Genomic DNA, 26,264 nt, shown 5'->3' with positions numbered 1-26,264 from the left:
GTCCATCAGCGCGGCCCCTCGCGGCGGCGCCCCCGCCAGCACCAGCCAGCACCAGCCCAGCTCAGCCCAGTCCTTTCCGCTCCGTCCAATGTGTGAGGCGTGCCCTGGTGCGTGAGGTACCCAGGTGAGGTGCTGCTTCCAACAGTTCAGGAGGGCCGGGCTGGTGCCAGCTGCACCGCGCTCTTGCTGTGCAGATGCTGGCAACTCAGGTGAGATGCCCGGTGGAAGGTGAGGTGGATAGCGAGGTGGATGGCGGGCGGGACGGGGGACGGGGAAGGAGCGAGCCCCTTCCCCCTGCTGCCTCGAACCTTCCCACCCACGACGACCTCGATTCTTTACCTGGCACTGGCACTGGCACTGGCACTACCTAGGTTGTATCGTCCTTTGGTGGTTTGCTCCCACCCAAAAAGTCACACACCCGACTCCCCGACTCCCTCGCTCGTGTTTTAGCGAGTCCGCTAGCTGGAAAGAGGCCTAGACTGCTTTGGGTAGAGGTACGTGGTGTCGCATACAAACATGGCGCCTGTTGCATGTATCGCTACTGGGTCTGTCCCAGAAGATCCCGGCTCCATTGGTCAGACCGAGCCCCTTCCCCGCTTAATCCGACCATCCACGGCCTGACAACTTCCACAGGCAAGAGGCCAGCCAGAGGTGCGGCAGGTGTGGTGCCTGCTTTGGAGTGAGGTGGTAGGCAAGGTACCTACTACAGGCTGCCCGTAAGGTGCCGTCGGCCGCGACGCGACGGGACCACTGCCAACTGAGCTGCTCTCTGCTTTCTGCTGGGCCGGGGCTCGGCTTGGACTGGGCTGTTGCCGACGTTGACCTTAGGCAGGAGGTGCTAAGGCAAGGCAAGACAAGACAAGAGGAGCGAGCAGGGTAGGCAATGAGTGTGACTGTCAACCATCATCACAAAGGGCCACCCTGCGGCGTGAACTTTGGCGTGTGCTCTTCTCTTGACTTTTTTTTTCTCCTTCTGCCCTCATGTTTTTTTTTGTTTGGCGACGACGACAACGACACACAAGGCCCAGTATTCCGTACGGCCAACGGCACTGCGCTGCGAGCTCTGTCCCTTAGGACAAGTCAACTGCGATTCTCGCTCCCCCCATCGCCTCCGCTTCTCCATCGTCAGTCACGTCGAGTCGACCAACTTCTTTCCTGCCCTGACCCCCTTCCGGCACGAAACGTTGAAGGAGTAGTCAGCTAGCCGCCAACACCTCCGGCCCTGCGCTGCATCACCATACGACGTCTTGACGTCGAGCGTTCCTTTTCCGATTTCCGAATTTCATCTTGGCTTTCGATTGTCCAACGAACGCTCGCTGCTTGGTGGTGCCGCCGACTACCTTCGTCCACCGCCACCCACCCCCGACTGAACCTCGCAACTCCTGGGTCAGCGCATCGCCAAATACTGGAGCTTTCTCTCGCTTCCCGCGCACCGAGACTGCCCGCTTCGATTCTCGTCATGTCTTGTGGTCTGGCTTGTCTGTAGCCTTGGCCCCTTGCCGGACGACCTGGCTTATTTGGTGTCGCCGAGTTGATCCAATTCTCGACCACGCCGCAGCCTCCATCTTCTTTCGCCCACATTTCGCAACAACACCCTTTCAGACAGTACTCGCTCGCCGAGACGATTCTAATCGGCCAATGGTATCGACACAATCGGGGATTCTGCCCACCCACTTCCAATCATGGACCCTCAACCCACCATGCTGGCACCCCCGGCCGTGACCAATCTCCGGTCACAAGCCGGCGCCATGGAACGCACCCTTAGCGAAGACATTCGAGAAGAACGAGAAGAACTACGTGAAGCTGCCGAGCAGACTTTGAACGTTATTGTCGACCTCAACCTCGACGGTACAATCCGATGGGTTAGCCCGTCATGGACCGATGTTATCGGCACCCAACCCGAGTCGGTCAACGGATCCGCCATGGCCGATCTGATCGTGAGCGACAACAAGACTGTCTTCGCTGATACTGTCGAGTCTATGAAGAAGGATGATTCGCGGAGTCAGCGAGTGCGCTTCGCCGTTGCCATGGGCCCGCTGTCCAAGCTGCTTCCGCTGGAAGACATCCCAGAACTGGAAACTGACGATGCTGAAGAGTGCGCGCCTGCTACGATTGACCTGGAAGCACAGGGGATAATGGTCTACGACGGAGTGTCGGGAGGAGAGAGCCACGTAAGTACACTCTGCTGACAGCTTGAGCTTCTGTCCTGCTGACGACTTCGCGTCCCAGACGATGTGGATGATCCGGCCGTACATTGCGCCCCGAGAAATCAAGATCGACCTGCCCGCCGTCATCGTGGACTCGCTTGGCTCTGGTGCCGAGGTCCTTGCTAGCTACTTGACGCAGCTGGCAGAGTCCGGGGTTGACGATCCCGAGAATCATCCACCACCGCTGCCCGTCCTTTGTCGTATCTGCGAGCGCCAGATCTCGCCATGGTGGTTCGAGAAGCACACTGACCTTTGTTTGCAAGAGCATCGGGCAGAGATGGATGTACAGATGGCTCAAGACAGCTTGACCGATCACCGACATTCGATCGTCAAAGTCCTCGACGCTCTCGAGGCTAGAAAGAGCCGGTCCCTGACGGGAGATCAGTTGACACTCCCCGCAGCAGAGTACAAGGGCATGCTCATTGGCCCTCCCCCGTCGGCATCGTCATCCCCTGGAAGCTCAGTGTCTCAGTCGAGGGAAAGGTCTGGTGGTTTTGGTCACTCCCGAGCTCGATCTTTTGCCATCAGACGCCCCCAAGCAAGAATTGTGGAATTGTTGCTCGATCTTTGCGATACGGCCATTGAAATCAGCACTCCCGCAGTCAAGGAGGCCTCGTCTCAGAACCCTGGCGAGATTAGGACACAATCACCACAGTCCGAGTCTCGAATTTCCCAGGTCATGCAATGGCAATCACCCAGTACAAACACGTTGGAGCAGGAGCATGGCCTTGCACTTCTGTGCGCTGACACCGAGAAGGCTGCCAAAACCAAAGTCGAAGCCGTGTTCCGACATCGCAAGATCATCGAATACGCCGAGCGCATCAGAATTGAATTCGCTGTCATCGTCCAAGACTGTATTGATGAGGCCATGCGCAAAGCTGCAAGGATTGCCGCTGGGCGCCTTAGCGACTCGACTGAGGACGAAGAGGAGGAGGAGGGAATTAATCCTGCCCAGGATGAACTATTTTTCCAAGGATCATTCGAAAACTCCTCTCTTGCTGCCGCCTTGCAGAATGTCAGTGTAACCGACAGTCTCGAGAGACCGCGGCCGACTTCCTTCGTGGAATCCACCCGTTCGAGCAGCCCTAGGGAGTGCCCGACGCCGCGATCCAACCTAGGAGGCATCAACCCCGCTGTGCCTGCCCGTGAGTCGAGGCGGGAATCCTTGCTGTTCGAGAGCGACAATGGGGACAGTGATGGAAGCATCAGATCTTCATCGGTGGCCTCAAGACAGCCGCCTCGGACCGACTCGCCGATTTCCGAATTTGGAGACCTTCGTCGCGCTGCCAGCGCTCGACAGCATCATCGCCGGAGTATCATCTTACCTGGAACATCGTCACCTCGACGACAAGAATCGCCTTCACGCAACAACCAGCCGTCGTCTCCTCTCAGGATCATGAAGCCGAGAAACTTCCCCTTCCCACAGGATGGTATCACCTCTCCTGAAGCTTCTCCGCTGTTGCCAACTAGCGAGTTCAGCTCCCCTGCTCACCTGCCAATCAACCATCACCGCAGGCAGTCGTCAGCCGCCATGTCCGAATTTGTGATGAGAGGGCCTCCGTCCCCAAGAATGACAGCCCATCAGCCTCCGCCACAGGCACGGCCTGCACCCCCTTCAATCAAGGATTTCGAGATCATCAAGCCGATCAGCAAAGGTGCCTTTGGCAGTGTTTACTTGTCCAAGAAGAAATCGACCGGCGAGTACTTCGCCATCAAAGTTTTGAAGAAAGCAGACATGGTCGCGAAAAACCAAGTTGGAAATGTGAAGGCTGAGCGCGCCATCATGATGTGGCAGGGGCAAAGCGAATTCGTTGCCAAACTGTACTGGACATTCTCGAGCAAGGACTATCTGTATCTTGTGATGGAGTACCTCAACGGTGGTGATTGTGCATCCCTGATCAAGGTCCTCGGAGGTCTGCCAGAAGATTGGGTTAAAAAGTACTTGGGCGAGGTCGTTCTTGGCGTGGAACATCTACACAGCCGAGGCATCATTCATCGCGACCTGAAGCCCGACAACCTCCTTATCGACCAGAAAGGTCACTTGAAGCTGACTGATTTCGGACTGTCTCGCATGGGTCTTGTTGGCCGACAGAAGCGTGCTCTTGACAGCCAAAACGGAGATCCCACGCCTGACTTGCTCAAACAGGGGCCTTTCGCTCGCTCGGCATCTTTGGCATCATCACGATCTACTTCGCTGGACCTCCACGGCCACGCTCATTCCCCGAGCATGACCCCGCAGATGACACCCGACACCGGATCCAGCACTGGGCAGCCTTCATACTTTGCTCTAGGTGGCTCAGAGGCCCGTCGTGTCTCCAGCCACCGTAGCGACAGCGGTGGCAGTGAGACCCTAACCCGCATGCTCAACAACTTTTCTTTGAACGAGCAGGATCCGAACTCGCAAGCTTCCCACCCGCAGCCGGCCCACGACGAGGGCAATGATGGCACTGGACATCCATCTCCTGACCCGCCCCAGCTCCATCACGCTAGCACACAGTCCAGCGTTGACTTTCTGGGCAAGAGCACTCCTCCGCAGTCCTCAATGATGCCTCCCCCGATGGCCCTCTTCGACCCGGAAGACACCAATCGTCGCTTCGTCGGCACACCCGACTACCTTGCGCCCGAGACCATCAAGGGCGAGAAACAAGACGAAACCAGCGATTGGTGGTCTGTCGGTTGCATCATGTTCGAGTTCCTCTACGGATATCCTCCTTTCCATGCCGATGAAGCCGAGCAAGTTTTTGAAAACATCTTGGCTCGGAGGATTCAATGGCCGGATGAGAATGAGTGCGAGCCTATTTCCGAGGAGGCCAAGGACCTCATCAACAAGCTGTTGTGCATGGAACCGCAGTCACGGCTGGGCGCTAACCGGGAGGATAAGTTCCCGTCGGGTGGCGATGAAATCCGAGCCCACTCCTGGTTTGACGGCATCAATTGGGAAACTCTCCTCCAAGACGAGGCTCAATTTGTGCCTCAGCTTGAGCACCCCGAAGACACCGAATACTTTGATGCTCGCGGAGCCGTCCTGCAATCCTTCGCTGAAGAGATGGAGGACCAGATGTCGCCCCCTGTTTCGAGCACGGCTTCGGACTATCCCGACCGACCTCACGATGCCCTGTCCCGCGTCCGGTCCCAAGTCAATTCCATCAAGCGCAACCTTATGCCGCTCCACATCCCTCCCCACGTCCGAGACTTGAAGAGTAGACGGCTTAGCGAGCCTGTCGTTGCCGATGATTTCGGCAGTTTCACCTTCAAGAATCTTCCGGTGCTTGAAAAAGCCAACAAAGATGTCATCCAGAAGCTTCGCGCGGAGGCACTGGCATCTCAGAGCAAGCCGACCGTCATCAGCCCCGGCGGTAGCGTCACATCGCCCGGTCCGGTCCTCGAGGGTAGCCCTGTTCTTGCGAACCCGGTCCAAAGAACAATCTCGAATGCAAAGAACCGGCCTCAATCACCTTCTGGACTGAGCCACGCCGCCTCCTCTCCAAGCAGGGCCTCTCAGCCGTCCTCGCCGCTTCTGGTGTCTTTTGTGGCTGGCCAAGGAAGCGAGGGTAGACGTAAGGCATCTAGCAACTCGTCAAACCTTTCGCAACAGTCAACCGCTCCGCATCAGCCGGCCTCCCTTGACATACCACGGGTTCCGCCAAGCTTGCAGAAGGCGGCTACGAGTGCGGCCGCGTCTCCAGTGAAGGGCCGGGGCGCTGCACCGCCGCCGCCCCTCGCCCTTTCGCCGCAGAAGATGGTCTCGACGCCTCGACAGGCTTCAAGCAGTCGATCAAGGTCATTGACGGTTGGATCACAATCCAATGAAGGCAGTCCAATCACGTCAGAAGTATTGGCGCATCACCGCAATCGTCGCAGCCAAGTATTCGACATGTCTCCATCCTCATCGGACAACGAGGGCGACAAACACAACGCCCTTCTCCGCGTGCAACGTCGCCGTCAAAGCTCCCGACGTCTCTCTCAGATTGCGTTCGATGGAGGACCAATGTTCCGGCCCTTGGACGTCTTGATTTGTGAAGATCACCCCGTCTCTCGCATGGTCATGGAAAAGCTTCTGGAGAAATTACGCTGCCGGACCATTTCTGTGGCGAACGGTTCTGAGGCCGTGAGATACGCCATGAGCGAAATCAAGTTTGACATCATCTTTCTGGAGTACAGGTTGCCTCAGATCAACGGTGCGGATGTGGCTCGTATGATTCGGGAGACTAAAAACACCAATTCTCACACGCCCATCGTTGCCATCACAGCATACCTCAAGGAACTTCAAGCTCCTCACTACTTCGACTCTTTGATTGAGAAGCCTATCTCGAGCTCTAAGCTGACGGAAGTTCTTAAGAATCTTTGCCAGTGGAAGCCAGAATCACCTGGGATGAACTATTCCATGTCTTTGTCTCTTCCTCATCCGATCCCATCCGGCCTGCGACAAACAAGCTCGCGAACTGACGATAGCCCAACTTCAAGCTCCTCGATGTTCGCAGGCCGTCCCGGCAGCAGCGTAATAACGTCTAGCCGCGAAGACTCCATCAGTTCTAGCCTGTTTGGGGACTCTGAGTCGGTATCTACGGATGATGTGCCTGTAGTTGTCAGCAGGAAGGCAACTGGAGACTGGGAGGAAGGCGGGCTGGGCATTAGAGAGGATGAGATGACGCAACTGAGCAACTCTCCAAAGTCTTTGCCGCATCTCGTGACGCAACAGTCTGCGCCAGGTCAGCTGGAAAACACCCGAATGGCGATACCTCCGCATTCTGTTGAGAAGCTGAAGGCCAGAAAGGAGCACATGGAGAAGAGACACGCAGAGGGCACCGACTCGGCCGATGACGAGGACGAGGAGCTTGGTCTGGGTCGCGAAAAACACTTTCGAGGAAAGCCGCTGCTACCTAGCTCCAAGCTGGGTATCGAGATGATGCGGGCCGACAGCCACGACAGCGTTACGATTGGCTCTGAAAGCACACCCGAGCCAATCACCCAGGTCGTGACACCCTCGAAAGAAGTGGACATGCCTTCCTTCGAAGCTTTACAAGACAACGCTACCCGCACGCCACCTGACAGTGGAGTTAGCTCCGAGGACAAGACCCTGGTGCCCGACGTCGACGAGACACCTAGGCCGACAAACCGAGAGGACGTAGCGGACGAGGAGCCCACACCTCGACCCTTGGATAGGGCCGGGTTGTTGGGTACCAAGTGAAGAAGGCAACCGCTGGAGAAGGTCGCTCACATTTATACACTGTTGAAGCTCCAAGACAAACGGGCAACGCAGTAACCAACAAATTCGAAACATTTTTTTTCTTCCCCTTTTCATTTTCCTCAATCGTTTTCCGACAGCGAGGCGTTACGTGGGGACAACAGCGACACGCAGACTGCATCTTTTCCTTGAGTTGAAACTGGTCGGGATGGCTTTGGCGTTCATCGGTTTTAATGGGGAGGCAATTCTCAAGTCCTCGGAGAAGAAGGGACCGAGAAGGAGGAATCAAACGACGGTGGAGGGGTTTCCTTTTTCTTTTTTCTTTTTTTGGTATTACCGTTTGCAATGCAGCACGTATGTGAGGAAGTTGCATTGCCTCGCAGGCCTACCGTCATTGGTCTGCACAGATATTCTTTGGCGAACACTACGCACCACCACCACTCTGGACTGTTTTCTCATTTTCCTTTTTTATATTCGTTCTGTGTCTATACAATCTAGGCTTTCTCCTATCAACTGCATCGGTTTACGAAATGGTCTGGGCGGGAGGGGATTTCCAGGCGGCACTGCCAAGTTGCGTTCCGTGACGATGGACGCTCGACCAGGCTCTGAACGGAATGACGGCTCGGCTCCAAAGTATTTCAATTTGACGCCAATGTGCCAAAGAGAGGAGAAGGCTTCTTCGCTTACCCGTTTCATTTTTCTTTTCGCCTGTCTTCCGTTTGGGTCACTGTTCTTGGTCGGTTCGGCCATAAAAGTAGGGGGAGTCAAGGCTGAATCAAAACAAAAGCCCTCTCAAAAAAGAAGACTGAATACAGATATTATCAGACTGCATGCACTTTGTTTTTGCGCTCCGTGGAGTGAGTATACTCTATATCACTGGCCGATAGAGGCTCTGTTTTGCGACCGGTGACTTCTAGGTAAGGAGTAGCAGACGTACGATATTGGTGACGAAACGCAGTCTTGGCATTTCTCCTAGGTCAAGTCTCCGAGCACTGTGAGAAGTAGACTAGCAGCTCTACCACAACGATGACGGCAATTATGATTGAACGGGTGGCTGAGCGTGTCACGGATGACACTCAGACGTTTGCCATTGAGGGTTGGATACGGACAAGGTTGGGAAGACCTTGGAGTTGAATGTCTTGGCGATGAGGTGAAGAAGCAGCAGCGTGGCCAGAGGGGGAGGAATTGCTTAGCCCCCCCCCCCCCCCCCCCCCCCAACGATTCAAGATACGTATGATCCCAAGGCTGTACCGCAGTACGTTTAGCCGTCCGAAGTAAAACAGAGTTGGCTGCGCGCAAAGAGGCACACAGCACGGACGAGTGTGGTCCGGTCCGTCTCCTCCGCTTCGGCGTGCGCCAGCGCCTCGGCGGGAAGGGTGAGTGAGGGGACAGGATACGGATACTGGTGGTAACCATGCTCTCTTCCGAGTTTCAGCTGTCTGTATTCGGATGGTTCACAGAGCTTCTTGTTGATCTGGGCAAGAGAAGGACGCAGCAAAGAGGACAGTTCCATTTCTCGAGGAGGACAGTCTTGGAAAGAAAGAGGGAGAGGAGTCAGATATCACAAATACTCACAAAAGCTTTAGCGGAATGCGGCCGGCACCACCCTCGTGACATGTCTGGACGACTAAGACCAACGACCCGGGTTGAAGGTGCAATTGGGAGGAGGGCGGTTAAGGTGTTCGGGCCAGAGGGATGTCGACTCATTGGGTAGGAGGAGGGGGAGCAGGAAGGGCAGGCTGCACGACAACACAACAGACGAGACGAGGGGTGTGGCGGCGACACGCAGAGGGCAGAATGCAGCGGCCAAAATAGAAGCCTATACAGATGCAGTTTGCGGAGAGCAAGGAGGGAGGCGGGGACTGAGTTGTATGATGCTGCTGCTGCTGCTGGCGGCCCTCTATTCACAATGGTAGTGGTGTTGAGGGTTTGTAAAGTTCGGTTCATGCAGCCATCGGTTCAGGAGTGACTTTCATCCCATAAGCAGCAGCACTTGGTCTGTGTTTTCTACAGCGCATGTCTACCTCATGTGCCTTACTAAGTACGTATACCGACCGAGTTAATTTTTTTTTTTTTTTTTTTTTTTAAGAATTGTTTATTTTGCTGCTCTGCGTGTTTTGAGCTCAAGTCATTTCAGAGTTGCTGGCAGTGAGTGAGGCTCTCGTTTATTGTTATTGCATGGCACACAGAGAACAATAGCCAGCAGAGGACGTCCGTTTTTCGGTCCATCGGTCGGTCGGTTATTCGTACAGGCGGCAATGGGCATGCGTTCAAAAAAGCTTTGCCAATGTGCGTGGCTTGGGAAAATCAGTCAGGCTTGGCAGCTTGGCGGGCGAAATGAGGAAAAGGAGCACGCGAGCAGTTGCTGGCAGCGGTTAGCAGCAGAAATCGCAACTCTTGGCGATGGGCTTGGTATGCGGAACGGCCATGGGTTACGTCGGATTTTTCCCTCACGGTGCAGGAATTCCCGTACGATGGCGGCGCGAGTTTCTGCGACGAGGAAAATTGATGCAACACGGGCTCAGTGGTCGATGGGCCATGCCGGAAGTGCGGGTTTGCTGGGAGTCAATAGATCTGGCACGTTTTTGTTTTACGGAATGTGATTGGCTGATCTGCGACAGCTCTGTTTCGTTGTCCCGTTCGGTGGTTCGGCGGCTTTTGGCTGAGATCAGTGATGAGGACGTAATTCCTTTAAGCTCGCCCTGGCGAGTGAGGGGCGCGGCACGGTGGCAGCAAGGTGGATCTTTGCGCAGCTACGGATACCTAGGTGAGCTAGTGTAGGGGTGGGTAGTAGCGGGGCCATGTCTGCATTTTTCTATGGGGAAGAGAATGCACTTGGAGGTGAAGAACGACGGCCGGAGGCGACGAGGCGACGAGGCGACGGGCTGATTGGTTCGATGGCCGGAGCTGGCATTTTTTTTTTTCTTCTCTTCCTTCTCTGTGCGTCGCGTGCAGGGCGACTTTTCTGGGGTGGGAAGGGAAAGAGGGAGGAGGAGGAGGAGGAGGAGGAGGAGGGGGCAAAGCGGCCAGACCCATTGGAAAGCCAATGCCAATGCGAATACCAATGTCAATGCCAGTGGCACTGGACTGGACTCGCTCGGCTGGGCTTGTTTGGCGAGCTACCATTGCTGCAGGACACCTTTGTTTTTGGATGTTCTGCTGCAAGGCGGTCTCTATCTGCAGCCGCAATTGGCGGGGCGAGCCAGGAGGACAGTTCCGACGAGCACCGTGTCAACCTGTCGACCTGTCGACCTCGGCCGGCGGAGAGAGCGACGTGGATGGGATTCCATTGTTTGTGAGAGATTGGAGATGGGAAGAGGCCTTATAGCATCTGGGGTGGCCTGGGCATATTCTGGGAGGTTTCTAAGAAGGAGGAGTGTTGACGGGGACTGCCTTGCCTTGTTGGTTGCTTGGTTGCTTGGTTGCTTGGTTGCTGGCGAGGTGAAGTGAGCTTCGGTCTAGGAAATGGCAATCGATGTCATTGCGGTTACTAAGGCGGGTGAGAGATGCAGGTTGCCTCATACTTTGCTTCTATTGCTTACAGACCGTCAATGCTGTGCCTGAACTGGTATCTGTACATCGACACCTACCTGCCTAAGGTTGATGTGGCCTGTCGTTCCTGCCCGTGCAAGTGCAAGTCAAAAGTCAAGTCAGGTCAAGTCAAGCAAGGCCAACCAGGTGACGTAAAGCTAGTGCCCCCCGCCGTTTTCGGGTTAACCGCAGCTAGTCCCTGTATCTTTTTTTAATCCTTTTTTTTTTTTGTTTTTTTTTTCTTCCCCATCTTCCCCTTCTCTGCATCTATGATTTTTTCTGTAGCCGTCAAAGCATAACATCGGCCGCAGCGAGAGTGCCGATGGGGTCGGTCCGTCTATAGTGTCAGTCGACGGTCCATGGAGGGCGCGCCGAGTCAACCTTTGGAGCTATGGCGTTCACTGGCTGCCGGGCGCCATCAACGGTGTCGTGTCGCCTCCTACCTCATCCGGTCCAGCTGCCCTGGATTGGATCTCTTCTAGTCCACTTGATCACACTACCATGTGGAGTCGCGCGTCCGACGTGAGTCCATCCGCGAAGCCAAGCCAAGCATGCACCAAGACAAAACCAAAGGGTCCCTTCGTGATCCTCGTTACCTCTTGCCCTTTTGCCATTGAGTGCCATCCCATGCCATGTCATGGATCCCGGCCCAACCCCCAGTGGAGTGTAAGTGGGCGGAGTGCCACACCCTCCTCATTCTCACTCTTCCGCCGCTCATCCACATCCACATGGACCGCCATCGCTCCAATGTCCCCCGTCCATTCGGGTGGGATTTTCTGGTCTCTGTCCAGCCCAAAGCCTTAACACACATCTCACTTACTGTTATCGCCTGTATCTCTCGGAAATCACCTTGCTTTTGTCAATCTCTGACGACTAGCCGCCTGACTCCTCGGTCACCCAACCTGGTAATAGATTCGACACTGCGAGTCGGCCGAGTCTCCAGAGCTCCAACACCAGACATCCAGAACAGGGGACCAGTCGGCACATCACAGAACCGTTGGCCCGCTGTCTGCCAAGCACGGGATCCAATTCTCAACGCACACTGGCTAGAGCCGGCGTTCGCCAGTTTCCACCAGGCCAAGACCATATTGCTGGACTCGTGAGGCGAGACAAGAGACATGCCCATCTGAAGACACACACACACACACACACACACACACACAGAACCCACCCCCATCCCGGGATCTACTTTGCTTATATCTGCTCCCGTCCCTCTTGGCCCCCCTCGACCGCGTCTCTCTTTTCCTCCTCTCGCCGTGGCCAACTACCTCCTCTCCTCCTCCCACCACCTTCCTGTCGAGCCTGCTTCCTTTAGCAAAGCAAGGAAGCATTGACCAGTGAACCTTGTTGTCGAGGTTCCATCCCATCGTCTCAAGGTTTTGCTTTTGTCTCCCCGCAACTCCCGGCAACACATCTATCTGCATACCTATATCCTACCGCCCGCCCTGTCCGCGAGACATCAGCGCGCCGTCGTTGTCGAAGCCACCCGGGTCGTCTTCAGTCAATTCTCTCCTACGACCCAAGGTAGCGACCGTCTTTCACAATGACGACCCATCACCAACGCCACTCCGCTCCTATCGGCGTCATTCCCGTGCCCCACGGCCCCGAGACGGGCCAGGAGCATGAGGATTACCCCCGGGAGCACACCACCGAGTACGAGCGCCAGATCTTCGGCCACGTTACGCGCCCTGACGATTCATACACTCCCGAGGGCACCTACTGGGCCGACCTGCCCTTCTGGCAGCGTGTCGGCTTCGTCAGCAAGGTCGACCGCGATGAGGCCGCCAAGGAGCTTAAGGCCACCGGCGAGATGATGAAGAAGGATCCTCTTTCGCCTCTTGGCTGGTATTTCCGCAATGCTGTTCTCCCCGGTGCCGGTCTCGGTCTCGAGGGTTACGTCCTGTTCTCAATTGGTAACCTGGAGCCTCTTTTCGCTGCCGCCTGGCCTGAATGCTGGGGCAAGTCGCATTCCGCCTGCAGTCAAAATTGGGTCGCCTCTGTCACTTACCTCGAGATTGTTGGAATCATGATTGGCCAGGCCGCCGTCGGTGTAAGTAATTTGTGCTCTTCCTGCACACAGACAAAGTCTAACAACACATCAGGTCATCGGAGACTGGATTGGCCGCCGTTGGGGTCTTATTCAGGACGCCGCCATCATGTTCGTCGGTCTGCTGCTTTTGACTGGAAGCTGGGCTAGCTCTCTCCAGGGCTGGGTCATCTTCTACGCCTGGTCCCTCTTTTTCTACGGTTTCGGTGTTGGCGGCGAATACCCCATCACCGCCACCTCCTCCATGGAGAACTCAGTTACCGCCGGCCGCCTTTCTACTCGCGAGGATCGTCTTCACCGTGGCCGCAAGGTCACCATGGCTTTCCTGATGCAGGGCTGGGGACAGTTTGTTAACCAGGTTGTCCTTATCGTTTTGCTCGTTATCTTCAACCGCGGTTACGGCGATGGTCCCTACTCGCAGACTGCCGCTCAGTACACTTTCCGCCTGTCCTTCGCCTTCCCCGCCATTGGCACTCTCTGGCTTGTCTACTACAGAATCTGGAAGATGCCTCGTGCGAATCAACAGCTCGCACTTGCCAAGAAGAAGCAGGGCGTTACTGGCTACGACATCAACGCCCTCAAGTACTGTTTCCGTCACTTCGGTGGCCGTCTGCTCGCCACCGCCGGTACTTGGTTCTGCAACGATGTGTTCTTCTACGGCAACAAGCTCTTCCAGAGCCAGTTTATCTCTGTCATCTCCAGCAACCCCGATTCCCTATTGACCAAGTGGACTTGGAGCTTGATCAACGTTGTCGTCTCCCTCGCCGGATACTACCTCGCCTCTCTTTTCATCGACAACAAGCTTTACGGTCGCAAGATGATGCAACAAGTTGGCTTCCTGATGTGCTTCGTCATGTTCGTCATCCCTGCCTTCAAATACGAGTACTACACCAGCCCCGCCGGCATCAAGGCCTTCCAGGCCATGTACTTCATCAGCTCGTTCTTCAACCAGTTCGGCCCCAACTCCGTCACCTTCCTGGTGGCTGGTGAGGTGTTCCCCACCCCCATCCGTGCCAGTGCTCACGGTTTCTCCGCCTGTATCGGAAAGGCCGGCGCCCTCCTCGCCTCCGTTCTGTACAACTACATTGATACTCAGACCAAGTTCTACGTCGTTCCCTGGTTCGGTCTGGCCGGTATGCTTCTCACCTGGCTCTTCCTTCCCGACACCACTGGCCTCGATCTCAAGGAGCAGGAGCGCCGTTGGACCTACATCCGCAGCGGCAGGGAGTCTGAGTACCACGGCGTTGCCGTCCACCCCGAGCATCTCAGTCTGTGGGAGCGCATTCGCGGTGTTGGCAAGTACTACGACGCTGAGAAGGACCACAAGGCTCAGATCGAGGATATGCGCAAGGAGTGGGAGGACAGACAGGCGGAGCAAGGCGAGAAGGAGCCTGAGGTCTGGGAGGACCACGACCTGTTCTCCGAAGAGATTCACGGATACTTCAAGGGCCAGCACAAGGGCAAGGAATCCACTGGAGGCATCATGGCCAACGACGTCGAGGCCTCAGAATCATCGTCCGCGAGAGAAAAGGAGACCGGTGATGAGATCCAGTCAACCCCGACTGTGGAAGAGACGCGCGATTCACACCTGAACGAGAAGCAAGGTTAATGGGAAGAAGGAGCAGTGCATAATTAGGAGTATAAAAATGGGCTTGGAGTTTATAGGCGGCTTCTTGGCATCAAAATGGGTTTTGGGTAGATGCATAACATACCTAGCATGGCGTATAAGACGCCTGAATATCTATGACTTATTATGATCACACAAACAATTGCTCCCCTCAGACCTTGGTTTGCTGAATGCCGTGAGAATCCCAGTGGCACCGGCACAACGAAAAATACCGCGGGATTTTCTCACCCTTCACGTTCCCAGACTACATGGACGACTTGACACCAGTACACCATCACATACGACCATACCCACTGGAGAACTCGGGATCCCGTCCGCTCTCCCATAGATAAGCCAGTGAGGGCTGGAGTAGTAGTCAGGTCGGTGACGACTGGCGAATGCCCGGTGTTGTATGTTTTTTGATAATATCAGCTTTTTCGCGGTCGTGGTTGAAGCTTGGCGGGCGACGATGTCAACGTTGGAGTTCATGCAATGTAGCCTTACCAAATGGGGTAGCTAAGCTTTTAGTCTAGCGGTGGATTGATTGTACTATTTTCAGGGAAAGTGTATGTTGTTTAACGTCTGTGGTGCCTATTGAGTTCAGGAAGCTAGAGTCCATCTATTCTACAAGTAAGCAATACAATTAAGAGACGAAATAGCATTTGCCTACCTAAGTAAGTAAATTGAACTAGGATGAGGAGATTTTATGTTCCTCACGATACAGTGATTGTCTTGTCCTATTATCGTAGTTGCGAGAGATACTGATGTGATACCCTGAGCATATTGACATGTTCGTTACTTTTAAGAAGACAGTAGCAAATTTGCTCACGGACGAAACAAGCTATCTTCAGTCTTTTTTCTCGGGACTTTGTTCTTTCTCCTCCGCCGTTGCGCGGAGAGAAACGACATTCGCTCTCTCCAGCCGTTCACACTGTGATCGCCACGACCTGGCACCCAGGGGTCTTTCTGGTCCACTGTGGTCACCCAGCTAAGCTTTTGCTCCTGCGCTGCCATGTAGCTGGTTGCGTGTCGTTCCGTCGACTTGAATGTACGGGAAACCCATGCTCTGACTAGATCCCACTTGTAGCCGTACATGAACGCCAGCCCTATGACCCCAAATGTGACAGGCAGGGCCGTGGACCAGAAGATCCTTTGGTCATACTTCGTGTCCCTGACATCGGTCGTGTTCATGCCGAAGAAGCTTGTCACGAACGACCTGGAGGGCATAGTCAGCTTCTAGGGTTACAGGTTGAAAGACACATGCATGGCTTACAATGGCAGGAAGAACAACGTCACGATGGTGAAAACCCGAATCGCCCTCCCGTGACCCTCGTCAAGTATCTCGATCCTCTGCTTCGTATCGTCCCTCAGGGCCCGGGTTCTCTTTCGCAGGATCCAGAGGGCTCTTTCGCGCTCAGCTAGCCGCCTTTGCTGCCTTTGGACACTTTTGCTCTCGAGTCTGAACATTGACTTTCTCTCTTGGTAATAAAACCAATCGGTGGTCGGGCATTTGAAAGTCAGAGGGGAGAAGAGCTTCTGATGGGCCCTCCAGAGCTCTTGCTGCGAATCAACCACCATCTGAAGAGCTTCCAGCTCCTCCTCGAGGGCGTGGATCTGCACGAATGCATTTCTCTTGGGTCTTCTGTTGGTTTCGAACCGAAGTCTGGCCGCGCGGTTCCTGTAATGGTTGATGAGGTCGAATCGCTTGTCGGTCCCACGGATAAGCATGTTGTTCTGCAGGTTGCTGATCAGCGACATCGCGAGGAATTCAGGCCCAATGGGTGCTATGACGATTCTCTCCACGTCGCGCTTGCTGGTGCCTAACAACATGATGTCCTCTTTGGCGCGGTTTAGAAGACCCCGGGCCTGTTCCGAGATAGCGTCGCCGGTTCTCCTGAGTTGATCCAAACGTCGTTGGGCATGTCGGCCGTATGTTGGGTCGGACTTGAGGGCGAATCTGTTCAGCCAGGACAACTCTTTGGACTTCAGCACAAATAGGCTGACGATGCGTTCAAAGGCCTCGACCAGGCTGCTGGGGAGATGGGGTCTGTTGCCGTTTTGATTGAGCAGGTCGTCCGAGCCAGCCACGCTCGTGACCATCTTGTGCAGTTCCTCTGCCCTTTCGACCAAGTCCTGCATGTCGGATAGAAAGACCAGACTGCTTGCAAACGCTGAGCTCCTGAGCCCCGTAATGCTCGGGCGGTCGTTGGTATCGAGGACTATTTGGTAGATCCGGACGAAACAAGGGTCGTCGAAAGGCCTGCCTTGTTTGGCTCGTTGGGGGCATGCGCTGTTGGCATGGTGTTCGTGCCAGTGGTCGAGGGCGTCTTCTGGTGACTGGTACCCTTTTTCATTGTCGCATTGCTGGCATCGAGAAGGTGCCGTCGCGTCTTTCTCGTAGGATGAGTCCTCGAGCGGGACAGGGGCAGAGCTCGGTTTCAACACAAACCAAGGCTGGTCTTCTTGTTCATAGGACATATCAATCGCCCAACGGAGCCCCTATGTAACGTTAGTAAAGAAATTGATGTGTGAAAGAGTGCGTCTTGCCCTCAAGATCGAGTCGACCGAGCCCCAGAAGCGTCTATACAACGGATGTGAAACGATTCCTCCATCGTGAGGCAGGAATGCGGACAGTATATTTCGAGAGACGCGGATTAGTTCTGAAAGATTATAATCGTTGATTTCTAGGCTCCGTTTTCTGGTCCGCAAAGGGTCTCCATGGAGGCGAAAGCTATCGGTTGACACCTCAGATTGTGGCTGGCCGGAGCTGCTGCCGTCGTCAAGTGACGCCGACTTCGAATGTCCAAGACCATTGAGGCTCTCTCTTTTCGAAGAATCATGCCGTAGAATGCTGTCGAATCGCTCCATGACCTCGATCTCGCTGCACTGGAATGACGCCTTATACCACTTCCCAAACTTGTCCCTCTCAAGGGAAATGTTCAGATTGTCTAGCAACTGCGAGAGTGTTTTCTCAATCTCCGATCGGGATCTCTTGTCGTCGCTCCACGTCAATTTCCAAGCGAAGGACGGAACGAAGCCCACCTCGGCAAAGTCCAGGGGCGGCAGCCGTGTAAAAGATTGATCGGCCGAGTATGTGCCGCCAACGGATCCTGTTCTGGGTTTTTTTCCAGATTGCGCGTAGTTTGAGCTTGTTTCGAAAGATTTGCGTCGGTCATACCAACTAGAACAGTATTCTGGATCTAGAGGAGAACCCCGGGCGTACCTGAAGGATGAGCCCCGGGACGAGTTTCGCTGTCGTCCGCGCCGTCGTCCATTAATGTAAGGGTGCGTTGCTGGATATGATGCTTCGGTTCCAAACGACATGGACCGGGTCATTCTTCGAAATGGCATCGTAAACCTAGTCTCCTCCACGTAGTTGGAGACCATATCTTCCCGCTGAGAAACGGAGCTTCTCCTCTTCGTGCCAGGCGATCAGTCAGCGACTTTGTCAAAACTTCGCTGCCTCAGACAGTTCCAACTTACCGTTTCGTGTTGCTGAAAATCGACATCCACTTGCTTGTCAAGTCTAAAGAGTTCAGGCACTTCAGCATCTCCAGCATTTTCCCGAAACCCGGGGGTGCTGGCTTGTCAAGTCTAAAGAGTTCAGGCACTTCAGCATCTCCAGCATTTTCCCGAAACCCGGGGGTGCTGGCTTGTCTGGTGCCGGTGCTAAGTTCTGAAAATGACATCGTCAGGTAAATTGTATCATCAAGCGACGAATCTTCGTCGCCCAAGTGAGATTCAAAGAACAATGTGTCGTAGTCGTCGTCGTCGTTGTGGTGGTTGTGTTTGTCAGTTTCGGTACTGCCACCTGAAAGGCTCGGCGACTCGGCACGATACCTACGCATCCCGGGATGCAAAACCATTGCCATGTTCAAGTCAGATCCTCTGGGTTCTGAGTGAAAGGAGCTGTCCAAGTTTCATCAATTTTGAGATTTCGAAACCATATCAAAGTGGCCTCACCTCCGGCGCGAGTATCTGCCAAGACTACTCCGGCTGCTTGTGGCGAGAAGCTTCGCCGACAGAGCGTGATACTCTTCAGTTGGTGAGCCCTTTTCCGTGTTTCTCTCTCGCAGGCCAAACACATAGTCTTCGATGATACCCTCGGAAAGCAAGTTGAGCCACATATCTGTGGTAACCCAAAGACCAAATTCGTCGACTAGTACATAGGCCGTCACATTCGATCGCTTTTGGCCCTTAGAAGCCAGTGCCACGGCATGTTTCATAAAATCCTGGGACAATCAGCAACACCACCAAGACGGGAATGATGAGGCAACCTGCGACTAACCACGTACTTCCAGCTTGGAGTTATGACCACGTGGTAACGGCACATATCTTTCTCATCGATGAGCCTGATTGTGAATGTTCTTTCTGATGAGAATGTCGTATCAATTGAAATAAGATTTTGCTGCATTTCTGACGAGGCCAATCCAGAGTAAGTGATGATCAAGTCTGAAAGATTGAAGAGTGGTTAGGAGAATTCGTGGACTGTCTTCGACCAGCGGGTGGTGTCATACCAGAACCCAGCACTAAAGTCCAAACCTGCGACGCTTGTACCGACAAAGACTTGGATCCGCCCACGTCGACATTTTGGGCACCTTCGCTGGTGTCATGTGTTGTCTCATCGTCATAACCATATAGCACTTCACGGAGGGTTCTCTTGTAGTGATTCCCTCGCTGCTTTCTGCCAGCAGGTTTGTCCTCCAGGATAAGGTACTGTGTTGAGATGAAGGTGACGGGCTCAGTATCGGACATGTCCTCGTCTGGATATCTCCCGAGACTGCTGTTGAATCTACCGATGTATTGAATCATTGAGCCAGACTCAATGTAAGTCCCCGACTCAGAAGGTCTTTCGCATCTCGCCATGACTTCTTTGAGGACTGTCAGTGCAACCAATCTCAGGGATGGCATCAAGAACGGACAATCTGTTACTAGCGTCTGTCTTTGTTAGTCAGAGTTCATGGTAGCCTTGGCCGTCAGAGTGATTGATCATGGATACCTCCAAAGTTGCAATATTCAACGATTGGGCCTGGACGTGACTAACGGTTGTCAGCTTCGAGGCCATTTCCGTAGACATAGTCTAGTACTCACAGCCATCTCATGCGAATCAGAGGCGGGTCACCCATTCCATACCCGTCATCTCTCGGACAGACAAGTGTCACCCTTTGATTTCCAGAGCTATCCATGTAGAACTCTGCAGCATGCGCTGCATATAGTTGCGTGACCGCACCACTCATAATGAGATCTGACCTCTCCAGCTTCCAAGCCGCCAGTCTCCCAGAGGTGGGATCTGCGGCATTATCCGTAAAGTACTTGCTTGGTATTGTCCAGTGGAAGGATTCCAGAGTGAACTACTGGGCCGTCGATGTTGTCTAGCTCGTCTCCTTCTAAGACTGATTCCAAATCATCGTCGTGTTCTTCCTCGTTGCCGGAGTGGGCTGGTGACTCTGCGATCGGAGCGTCCACATTGATCCAATCGAAGCCTCGACTCTTACTTTGATGTTTTGGTTTCCACGCATCACCATATTCCGAAGTTCCTTGGCCAGAGTTTCGGATGCTCTCACTTAATCTGAGAAGGCCATCGATGAGATTTGGTCCTAGTGCTAACTGCACAATGATTGTGTCGCCATCTTCGGCAAAAGGATAGCCGAGCTCGAGGAGCGCGCGCTTTGAAACGATCCTAGCAGGAATCCGGGTCGTGCCTTTTTCAGGTCGGGAGCCCCGGTGGAAAGAGCTCACACTGGGCGTAGGCGAAGAGGATCGTGAGTCTGGCCAATCTTCGAACCCATCCTCTTCGAAGCGGATCTGCTTTGGCTTCGATGTCATGGTAGTCTGTGACCTCGAGGGCCAACTAAGAGCAATTGTGCTGAGATGCAATTTGAAGGGCTTTCAGAACATTGGTGGTCATATCCCTCGGCTCAATTGAGAGATTTTATCACAGATCGATTGGCGGTAATCCGTCATCTCTTCCGAGCCTTGTGCTTACATGTCTGTCATTCGGAGCTAAACCTAGCTGGAGGTCAGCCCTACAAGGGTTCGGTGCATCACGACGCAGCTTACGCTGCATACATGTAGCCCCAAGTCTAATGGACTCGGCTCAAGCCGATTAGAACATACGAAGAACCAGGAATACCTCGATTGTATCTGCATAAATGCCTCTGATTTCTGAGGTGGAAACCTGGCTGGACACAATCTATGAGATTATCATCATCCTCCAGATGCATTTAACCGGTAGCTTTACAATGCGAGACGACTCATATGGTCTACTCCAAGAAAGTAAAGCGGTGCTCAGAGAGTACGCGTCTTCTTTGTGTGAGTTTCATTTTTTTAACAACGCTTAAAACTGACCAAATAAACAGGGACAATTGCGGTAATCTGCGCTTGTCAAGCTGTGATTTATCAAGTCCCACGGTTAAGCCGGGCGAGCAACAAACGTTGTCAAAATCGCACCGCCTTCCAGGCTCTCAATTTAAAGGTCTGTTAGACAGGATTTGAAACGAGAACCATCATGGATTTGCGGCCTTCACATATAGATTCTGCCTGAGAATTTAGCCGACCTCAAATTCGGCTTTTCCGACTTTCCGGCAAACGCCAAACCTCCAAAAGCACGTTCTTTGAGTCCCTCCGAGGATTCTGGTCTCCGTTGAACATCAAGACGTCAAGCTGCTTCAGTTTGCCATGTTTCCACGCCGTATTGGGAAGGGGCCGAGTGGTCTCTCTTCTAGAGCAACTTCCTTCCCAACGCACGACTTCTTTAGGGGGATCACGAATAGCACGTCTCGCACTTAGACCCAAGCCATTGAGGACTTGGCCATCCGCGAAAGCGATTTGAACGCGCCAGGTCTGCCCAGAGGAGCCCCGTGTTCTACCTTCCACGGTCTTCATGCTGGCTGATTACAATGACTTCCCCGAAGAAGATGGGCTTCACTGGGATTTGGCGAGGCAGAAACAGTTTGGCTGGCTCGAGATCCAAGGTTCCACGTCTTGTCGAGTTACACATACTTTACAGATTTCTAATGCTGTGTTATAGAGATCGCAATTTCGTCGCTCTGAAAGCATTCCCAAAAGTTTGGCCTTCAGAGCCGACGATCTACCGTTATAAGCAGATAGCGCCCCTCATTGCCAAAGCTGACCATCCTAGGGGGACAGAGGATAAGGGGAATACTAGATAGCTTCACCGTTAGGGGAAAACGACTTTATTGTTATTTCTCCAGTGCAGATGTCATTTGGCGACCTTCTGCTTCTGAAGTTGATAGCATCTAGGCGCGGGTTCGACGAAGACTTCGTTAAAGCAGCGACAAGAGAGCTTCTTTTGGCCGTAGACTTTCTACACACTGAAGTTGACATCATACACACCCGTGGGTTGCTGTCTGAGTCTTTAGAAGGGATTCCACGCTAATAACCTCAGAAATTCATGCAACCAACTTATTCCTTGGAGCAGACGAACGCAGTAGAAACTTCCTCGAAGAGCTCGAAGAGCTCGCAGAGGCGGAGTTCGCCCATCCAAGTTCACGAAGAATCGTTACTCCTGAACATACTGTCTACGCCTCAACGATCATGGATCCAAGGGAGGGACCGCTGTTACTTTCAAGCTTCAGCCTCGCAAGATGTGAAGGCAGAAAGCTGGGGACTATGAGATGCTCGAAATCTGCAGCCCGGAGGTCTTGTTGCGCACCGAATGGAGCTTCATCTGACGTCTACAGGCATGGAAGCCTTTTTAGCATTGGCAATTTGTTCACACCGCAGTACTGGCATGATTTGGGCTCTGATGCTACGCATCTAGCTCAGCTGATTGCCGCCCAATTCCAGATCAAACGTCGGAAAGCCTTATGGGACAGGCTTTACAGGACAGTTCCGGTTTCTTGAAGTTTCTACGAAGAACTCTTACGTGGGTCCCGGAAGAGAGGGCCCCTGAGAGAGATCTTCTTGGAGACCCTTGGCTGCAAGGAGCATGTTCCCTGGCGTAGAGCTGCCAGACTCGAACGCATAAAAGAGCAGAGAGAGAGAAGAACTTATACACTCCTATCAACTGATAGTTTATTAATTTCCCGCTAAATTGTTGTCCGTTCTCAAGGGAGGAAATAAACAACAGCTTGAAGAAAATAACTTCAGCTTATGGCTGGTATTTTGCAAACCCTTGATCGAAACTCGAATTTAGTGACTGAGCCATATCTAGCAGGTAACTAACCAGATACCCTTCTCATCAGATTCTGATATGACGGAGCCACGGTCGGTTCACCCATACACGAATGAAACTTGCCCGGATACGACCGCTGCATAAGCTCACGTCACGGTGCTTATCGCCCGGGGCCCCTCGGGCATCATAACGCACCTACTTCAGAAACACCTCAATACATCAGCTGCACTATCCAACGACAGAGTCGGTTGCATGTGTGATGATATCCCCATACTGCCGAAGCCGCGCGGGTAGATGCGCGGAAAAAAAACCACGAGACCCGAGCGCTGGCACCTGGGTTTGAGGAAGCTTAGTAATTCACATCAAGCCACCTAGAACGCCTGAGAAACCGAGAGACTTGGAGCAATGAGGCTGTTACTGAAGCCACATGTAGCGTCGATCTGAGGCGAGTCAACTACTGACCTGAATCGCCTTTCAATCAATCGAACGAAGAGTAACTGGCAAGAAACACACAGGCTTACCCGGGTTGTTGAGTGGTGACGGCTCTACACTGTAGGCGATGCCCCCGTTGCAGAAAGTGGGGTGTTTTTGGAGGGGTACCTAAGACTGCACCGGAAGCTCCGTAGAGCTTCCGAAGCTTCACTCAACACCTCATCTAACAAACAATCTGCTTGGTAATACAGAACACATCCCATCGACGCGCTTGATTCAAGTAGACATACCTAACACAATTGCAGCGCAAAATAGATTCATTATGTTCACGGGCATTGTCGAAGAGATCGGAGGTCTGAATCCATCCCCTCACTTGTTGACTCACATATTCTCATCCCTCGACTCCCTCAGTCAACTAACACGCACCCAGTCGTCTCCGAGCTGAACCCGAACGATGAGACGGGCGGCACCTCTCTCAAAATCTCCCTACCGGAGACCTCCAATCTCCTCGCAGACTGCAACCTCGGCGACTCCATCGCCATCAATGGCGTCTGCCTGACGGTGACTCAGTTCGAGACCTCTCCGCCCTACTTCAAGGTCGGCGTCGCCCCCGAGACACTCCGCATCACCAACCTGGGTTCTCTGGCGCAGGACTCGCGCGTCAACCTCGAGCGAGCCGTCCGCGCCGACACCCGCATGGGCGGCCACTTCGTCCAGGGACACGTCGACACCACTGCCACCATCCTGGCCGTCACGCCGGACGGTAACGCCTTGACTTTCCGCTTTGGACCACGTGATGCGGCTGTTTTGCGCTACATTGTCTACAAGGGCTATGTTGCGCTTGACGGCACCAGCTTGACAGTTACCAAGGTGAACGACGAGGAGGGTTGGTGGGAGGTTATGCTCATTAGCTACACCCAGGAGAAGGTTGTCGTCGCTGGCAAGAAGCCAGGCGACACAGTCAACGTCGAGGTCGACATGATGGCCAAGTACGCCGAGAAGAGCTTGGCGGGCTTCCTGAGCGGATCCGGAGGTGTCCCCCTCGAAAAGATGGTGGAACGTATCGTCGCTGCGGGACTGGGTGGAAAGTCTTGAGCGCTGATGTTTTGGTTCAGAAATACGTCTTGCTTCTATTTTCTTGCTTCTGAGAGCTAGCCATACAGTAGCCATGACCCAACATGCTTGATTTGTACAATGCTTGCGCAGTAAACTCCATCTAGTACTTCTTGAATGGCTTCACGCATCGCCCCAAACTTCTGCGAGTCGTTGGCTGACGGCTTTGGGTATTTTCTTCCGACCCACGAGGTTAGGCAGTCCACTTATGACCATTTCCCGCTTTCTCTTGGTCCCCTGCTCGCCCGAGCCACACTCTTCAAACGCCTTTATCAAATCATGAGGTGTCTTCCACCTCTTCTGAATCTCTAGTGCCTTCTCCCCTGTAATGCCCCTTGTCGTCATGAGCATCTTAAGATATATGTCTCGTAATGTCATCATGTCGGACTTTGACGCGAGAGATGCGAATGCCGGGTACGTGATGTAGTAACCGGCCGATGGTTCTTTCTCACGAAGGTGCTGGAGCAGCGGTAGGTAGTTCTGCGCGGTCAAGACCGTGGTGGGGATCACCAACAGGGGCTTTCGCTCATACATCTTCTTGAGCATGAATGTCATCCGCGTCAGATAGCGGATGGTGTCGTCCATCTTCTGTGTTTTCTTAAGAAAGTAGCCATTAACCACCTGGGTCGACGCTATTGAGGACTGAATCATCTCCTCGACCTTTTGAAAGTAACTAGAATCCATGGAAATCTCTTCGATGATGTAGATGACGTTTTTGACGCCGGACTTTCGCAAGCGAAATTTCTGTTCGTGGAAACGGCCGTCTTTGACGCTGCCGACCAAGTCGTCGAGCCGCTTGCGCTCAACAATCCAATCAAGGACAACTTCGTCTCCTTCTGCGCCATGGCGGGACAGGGCAGCCGGATCGTGACATTTTGCAATCCACTGGGCATCGCCAATTTCCAAAGCCCGCACCAGAGGTTTGACGCCCTTCTTGGATAATTCTTCTTGCATATAGTCGCGGTCCTTCAGTGCTCGGACTTCGCGATTGTCCAGTGCTAAGTGAACTGTAAACGAGCCTGGGAGCAACCGGATTGGGGTGAATTTGGGCAGTGACGCATTGTCTGCAACGCCTGGGCCATTCGAAACGACCCCTTCATATTGTGATGAAGGCTTAGGCTGCTCAATCGGTTCAACAGAGGCAGAAGCCTCTCTCCCAATCTGGTTGAACACCGGATCCGGCCTGAAGGATTCCGTGCGGGTGCTTGGTCCAGCATCGATGTCATCTGCTTGCTCGCCCTCTGTTGTTTTCTTAATCCGCTTGGCAACATCCCAGCCATCGTCTGTAAGGGAGTAGCGTCTCTGCGGGCGGCCTTTTTCGCACACCAGGTCCTTGTCAATCAATGTCTTCATCGAGTTCCAGGCCGTGTAGAACTTGGTAGGATCACTCGGCGCGGTAAATGACGAATCGCAGTTTTCTTGGGCAAGTTCAATCAACTTCGTCTTGGTCATGCCGAGGGAGGCATCTTCGTCCAGGGTAGCGAGGGCCAGGATGAGAGCGTAGGGGCCTGAACGATATGTTGGGACGTATGGTTTGGCCTTACGTGCCTTCTTTGGTGGAGGAGCGGGCTCATCTTCTTCAGCGGCAGCGCCAAGAGATGCGCGGTCTTCCTTAGATAACCGAGGATTCTTGGGCATGGGTAGGCCGTTGGCTTCGCAGTGCTCCTTCAATTTGTCCGTAAGGCGAGACGACAGCTTGTCCCCAAAGCCTTTGAGCTGGACCAGCTGGCGTGGATGCTTGAAAGTGATGGGACATGCCTTCAACGACTCGTAGGCATTCCTATAGGTTGTGACGCTCTTCATGCCTCGCTCTCTGGCGGTATCCAGCCACTCCTTGACCCAGTCAAGGAGCAGGGGGTTCGCATATTGCTCATGTTCGCCAGCCATGATGCTGACGTGATGGAGGAGTGCTGAGTCGTTCCAAACGGGCCATCACCAAGGGCTGAGTGTCATCTGCAGCGTTGCCTGCATCATCTCTCGGTGTGAGAAATGAGAGAGTTTGTCCG

General features: G+C 53.7%; 7 protein-coding genes across 7 annotated transcripts; 3 read left to right on the top strand and 4 right to left on the bottom strand.

The window, feature by feature from the left end:
* Positions 1-1,682: 1,682 nt before the first annotated feature.
* On the top strand, positions 1,683-7,395 carry cek1 (Serine/threonine-protein kinase cek1; the record flags this gene model as incomplete). The annotated part of the gene is made up of 2 exons (XM_037326003.1): positions 1,683-2,171; positions 2,230-7,395. The coding sequence occupies 2 exons, from the start codon at positions 1,683-1,685 to the stop codon at positions 7,393-7,395; spliced, it is 5,655 nt and encodes a 1,884-aa protein (XP_037175252.1).
* A 5,071-nt stretch (positions 7,396-12,466) lies between these two features.
* On the top strand, positions 12,467-14,579 carry PHT1-6 (putative inorganic phosphate transporter 1-6; the record flags this gene model as incomplete). Its single annotated transcript, XM_037326002.1, has 2 exons — positions 12,467-12,973; positions 13,026-14,579. 2 exons carry the CDS (start codon positions 12,467-12,469, stop codon positions 14,577-14,579), a joined length of 2,061 nt encoding a protein of 686 aa, XP_037175254.1.
* Positions 14,580-15,401: 822 nt separating this feature from the next.
* Positions 15,402-17,054, bottom strand: CGCA056_v010754 (uncharacterized protein; the record flags this gene model as incomplete). Its single annotated transcript, XM_037326001.1, has 2 exons — positions 15,402-15,792; positions 15,850-17,054. The coding sequence occupies 2 exons, from the start codon at positions 17,052-17,054 to the stop codon at positions 15,402-15,404; spliced, it is 1,596 nt and encodes a 531-aa protein (XP_037175253.1).
* Positions 17,055-18,535: 1,481 nt separating this feature from the next.
* On the bottom strand, positions 18,536-19,813 carry CGCA056_v010753 (uncharacterized protein; the record flags this gene model as incomplete). The annotated part of the gene is made up of 5 exons (XM_037326000.1): positions 18,536-18,808; positions 18,865-19,028; positions 19,094-19,514; positions 19,576-19,615; positions 19,668-19,813. 5 exons carry the CDS (start codon positions 19,811-19,813, stop codon positions 18,536-18,538), a joined length of 1,044 nt encoding a protein of 347 aa, XP_037175256.1.
* A 61-nt stretch (positions 19,814-19,874) lies between these two features.
* Positions 19,875-20,402, bottom strand: CGCA056_v010752 (uncharacterized protein; the record flags this gene model as incomplete). Its single annotated transcript, XM_037325999.1, has 1 exon — positions 19,875-20,402. The coding sequence occupies one exon, from the start codon at positions 20,400-20,402 to the stop codon at positions 19,875-19,877; it is 528 nt and encodes a 175-aa protein (XP_037175255.1).
* Positions 20,403-23,467: 3,065 nt separating this feature from the next.
* On the top strand, positions 23,468-24,240 carry rib5 (Riboflavin synthase; the record flags this gene model as incomplete). The annotated part of the gene is made up of 2 exons (XM_037325998.1): positions 23,468-23,498; positions 23,576-24,240. 2 exons carry the CDS (start codon positions 23,468-23,470, stop codon positions 24,238-24,240), a joined length of 696 nt encoding a protein of 231 aa, XP_037175258.1.
* Positions 24,241-24,381: 141 nt separating this feature from the next.
* Positions 24,382-26,145, bottom strand: MUS81 (Crossover junction endonuclease MUS81; the record flags this gene model as incomplete). Its single annotated transcript, XM_037325997.1, has 1 exon — positions 24,382-26,145. One exon carries the CDS (start codon positions 26,143-26,145, stop codon positions 24,382-24,384), a length of 1,764 nt encoding a protein of 587 aa, XP_037175257.1.
* Positions 26,146-26,264: the final 119 nt, after the last annotated feature.

Source organism: Colletotrichum aenigma, assembly GCF_013390185.1.
Source record: "Colletotrichum aenigma strain Cg56 chromosome Unknown KSG_Cg56_contig07, whole genome shotgun sequence".
NCBI lineage: Eukaryota > Fungi > Ascomycota > Sordariomycetes > Glomerellales > Glomerellaceae > Colletotrichum > Colletotrichum aenigma.
Note: the sequence above shows the minus strand (reverse complement) of the source record. Positions and strands in the feature narration are given on the sequence as shown.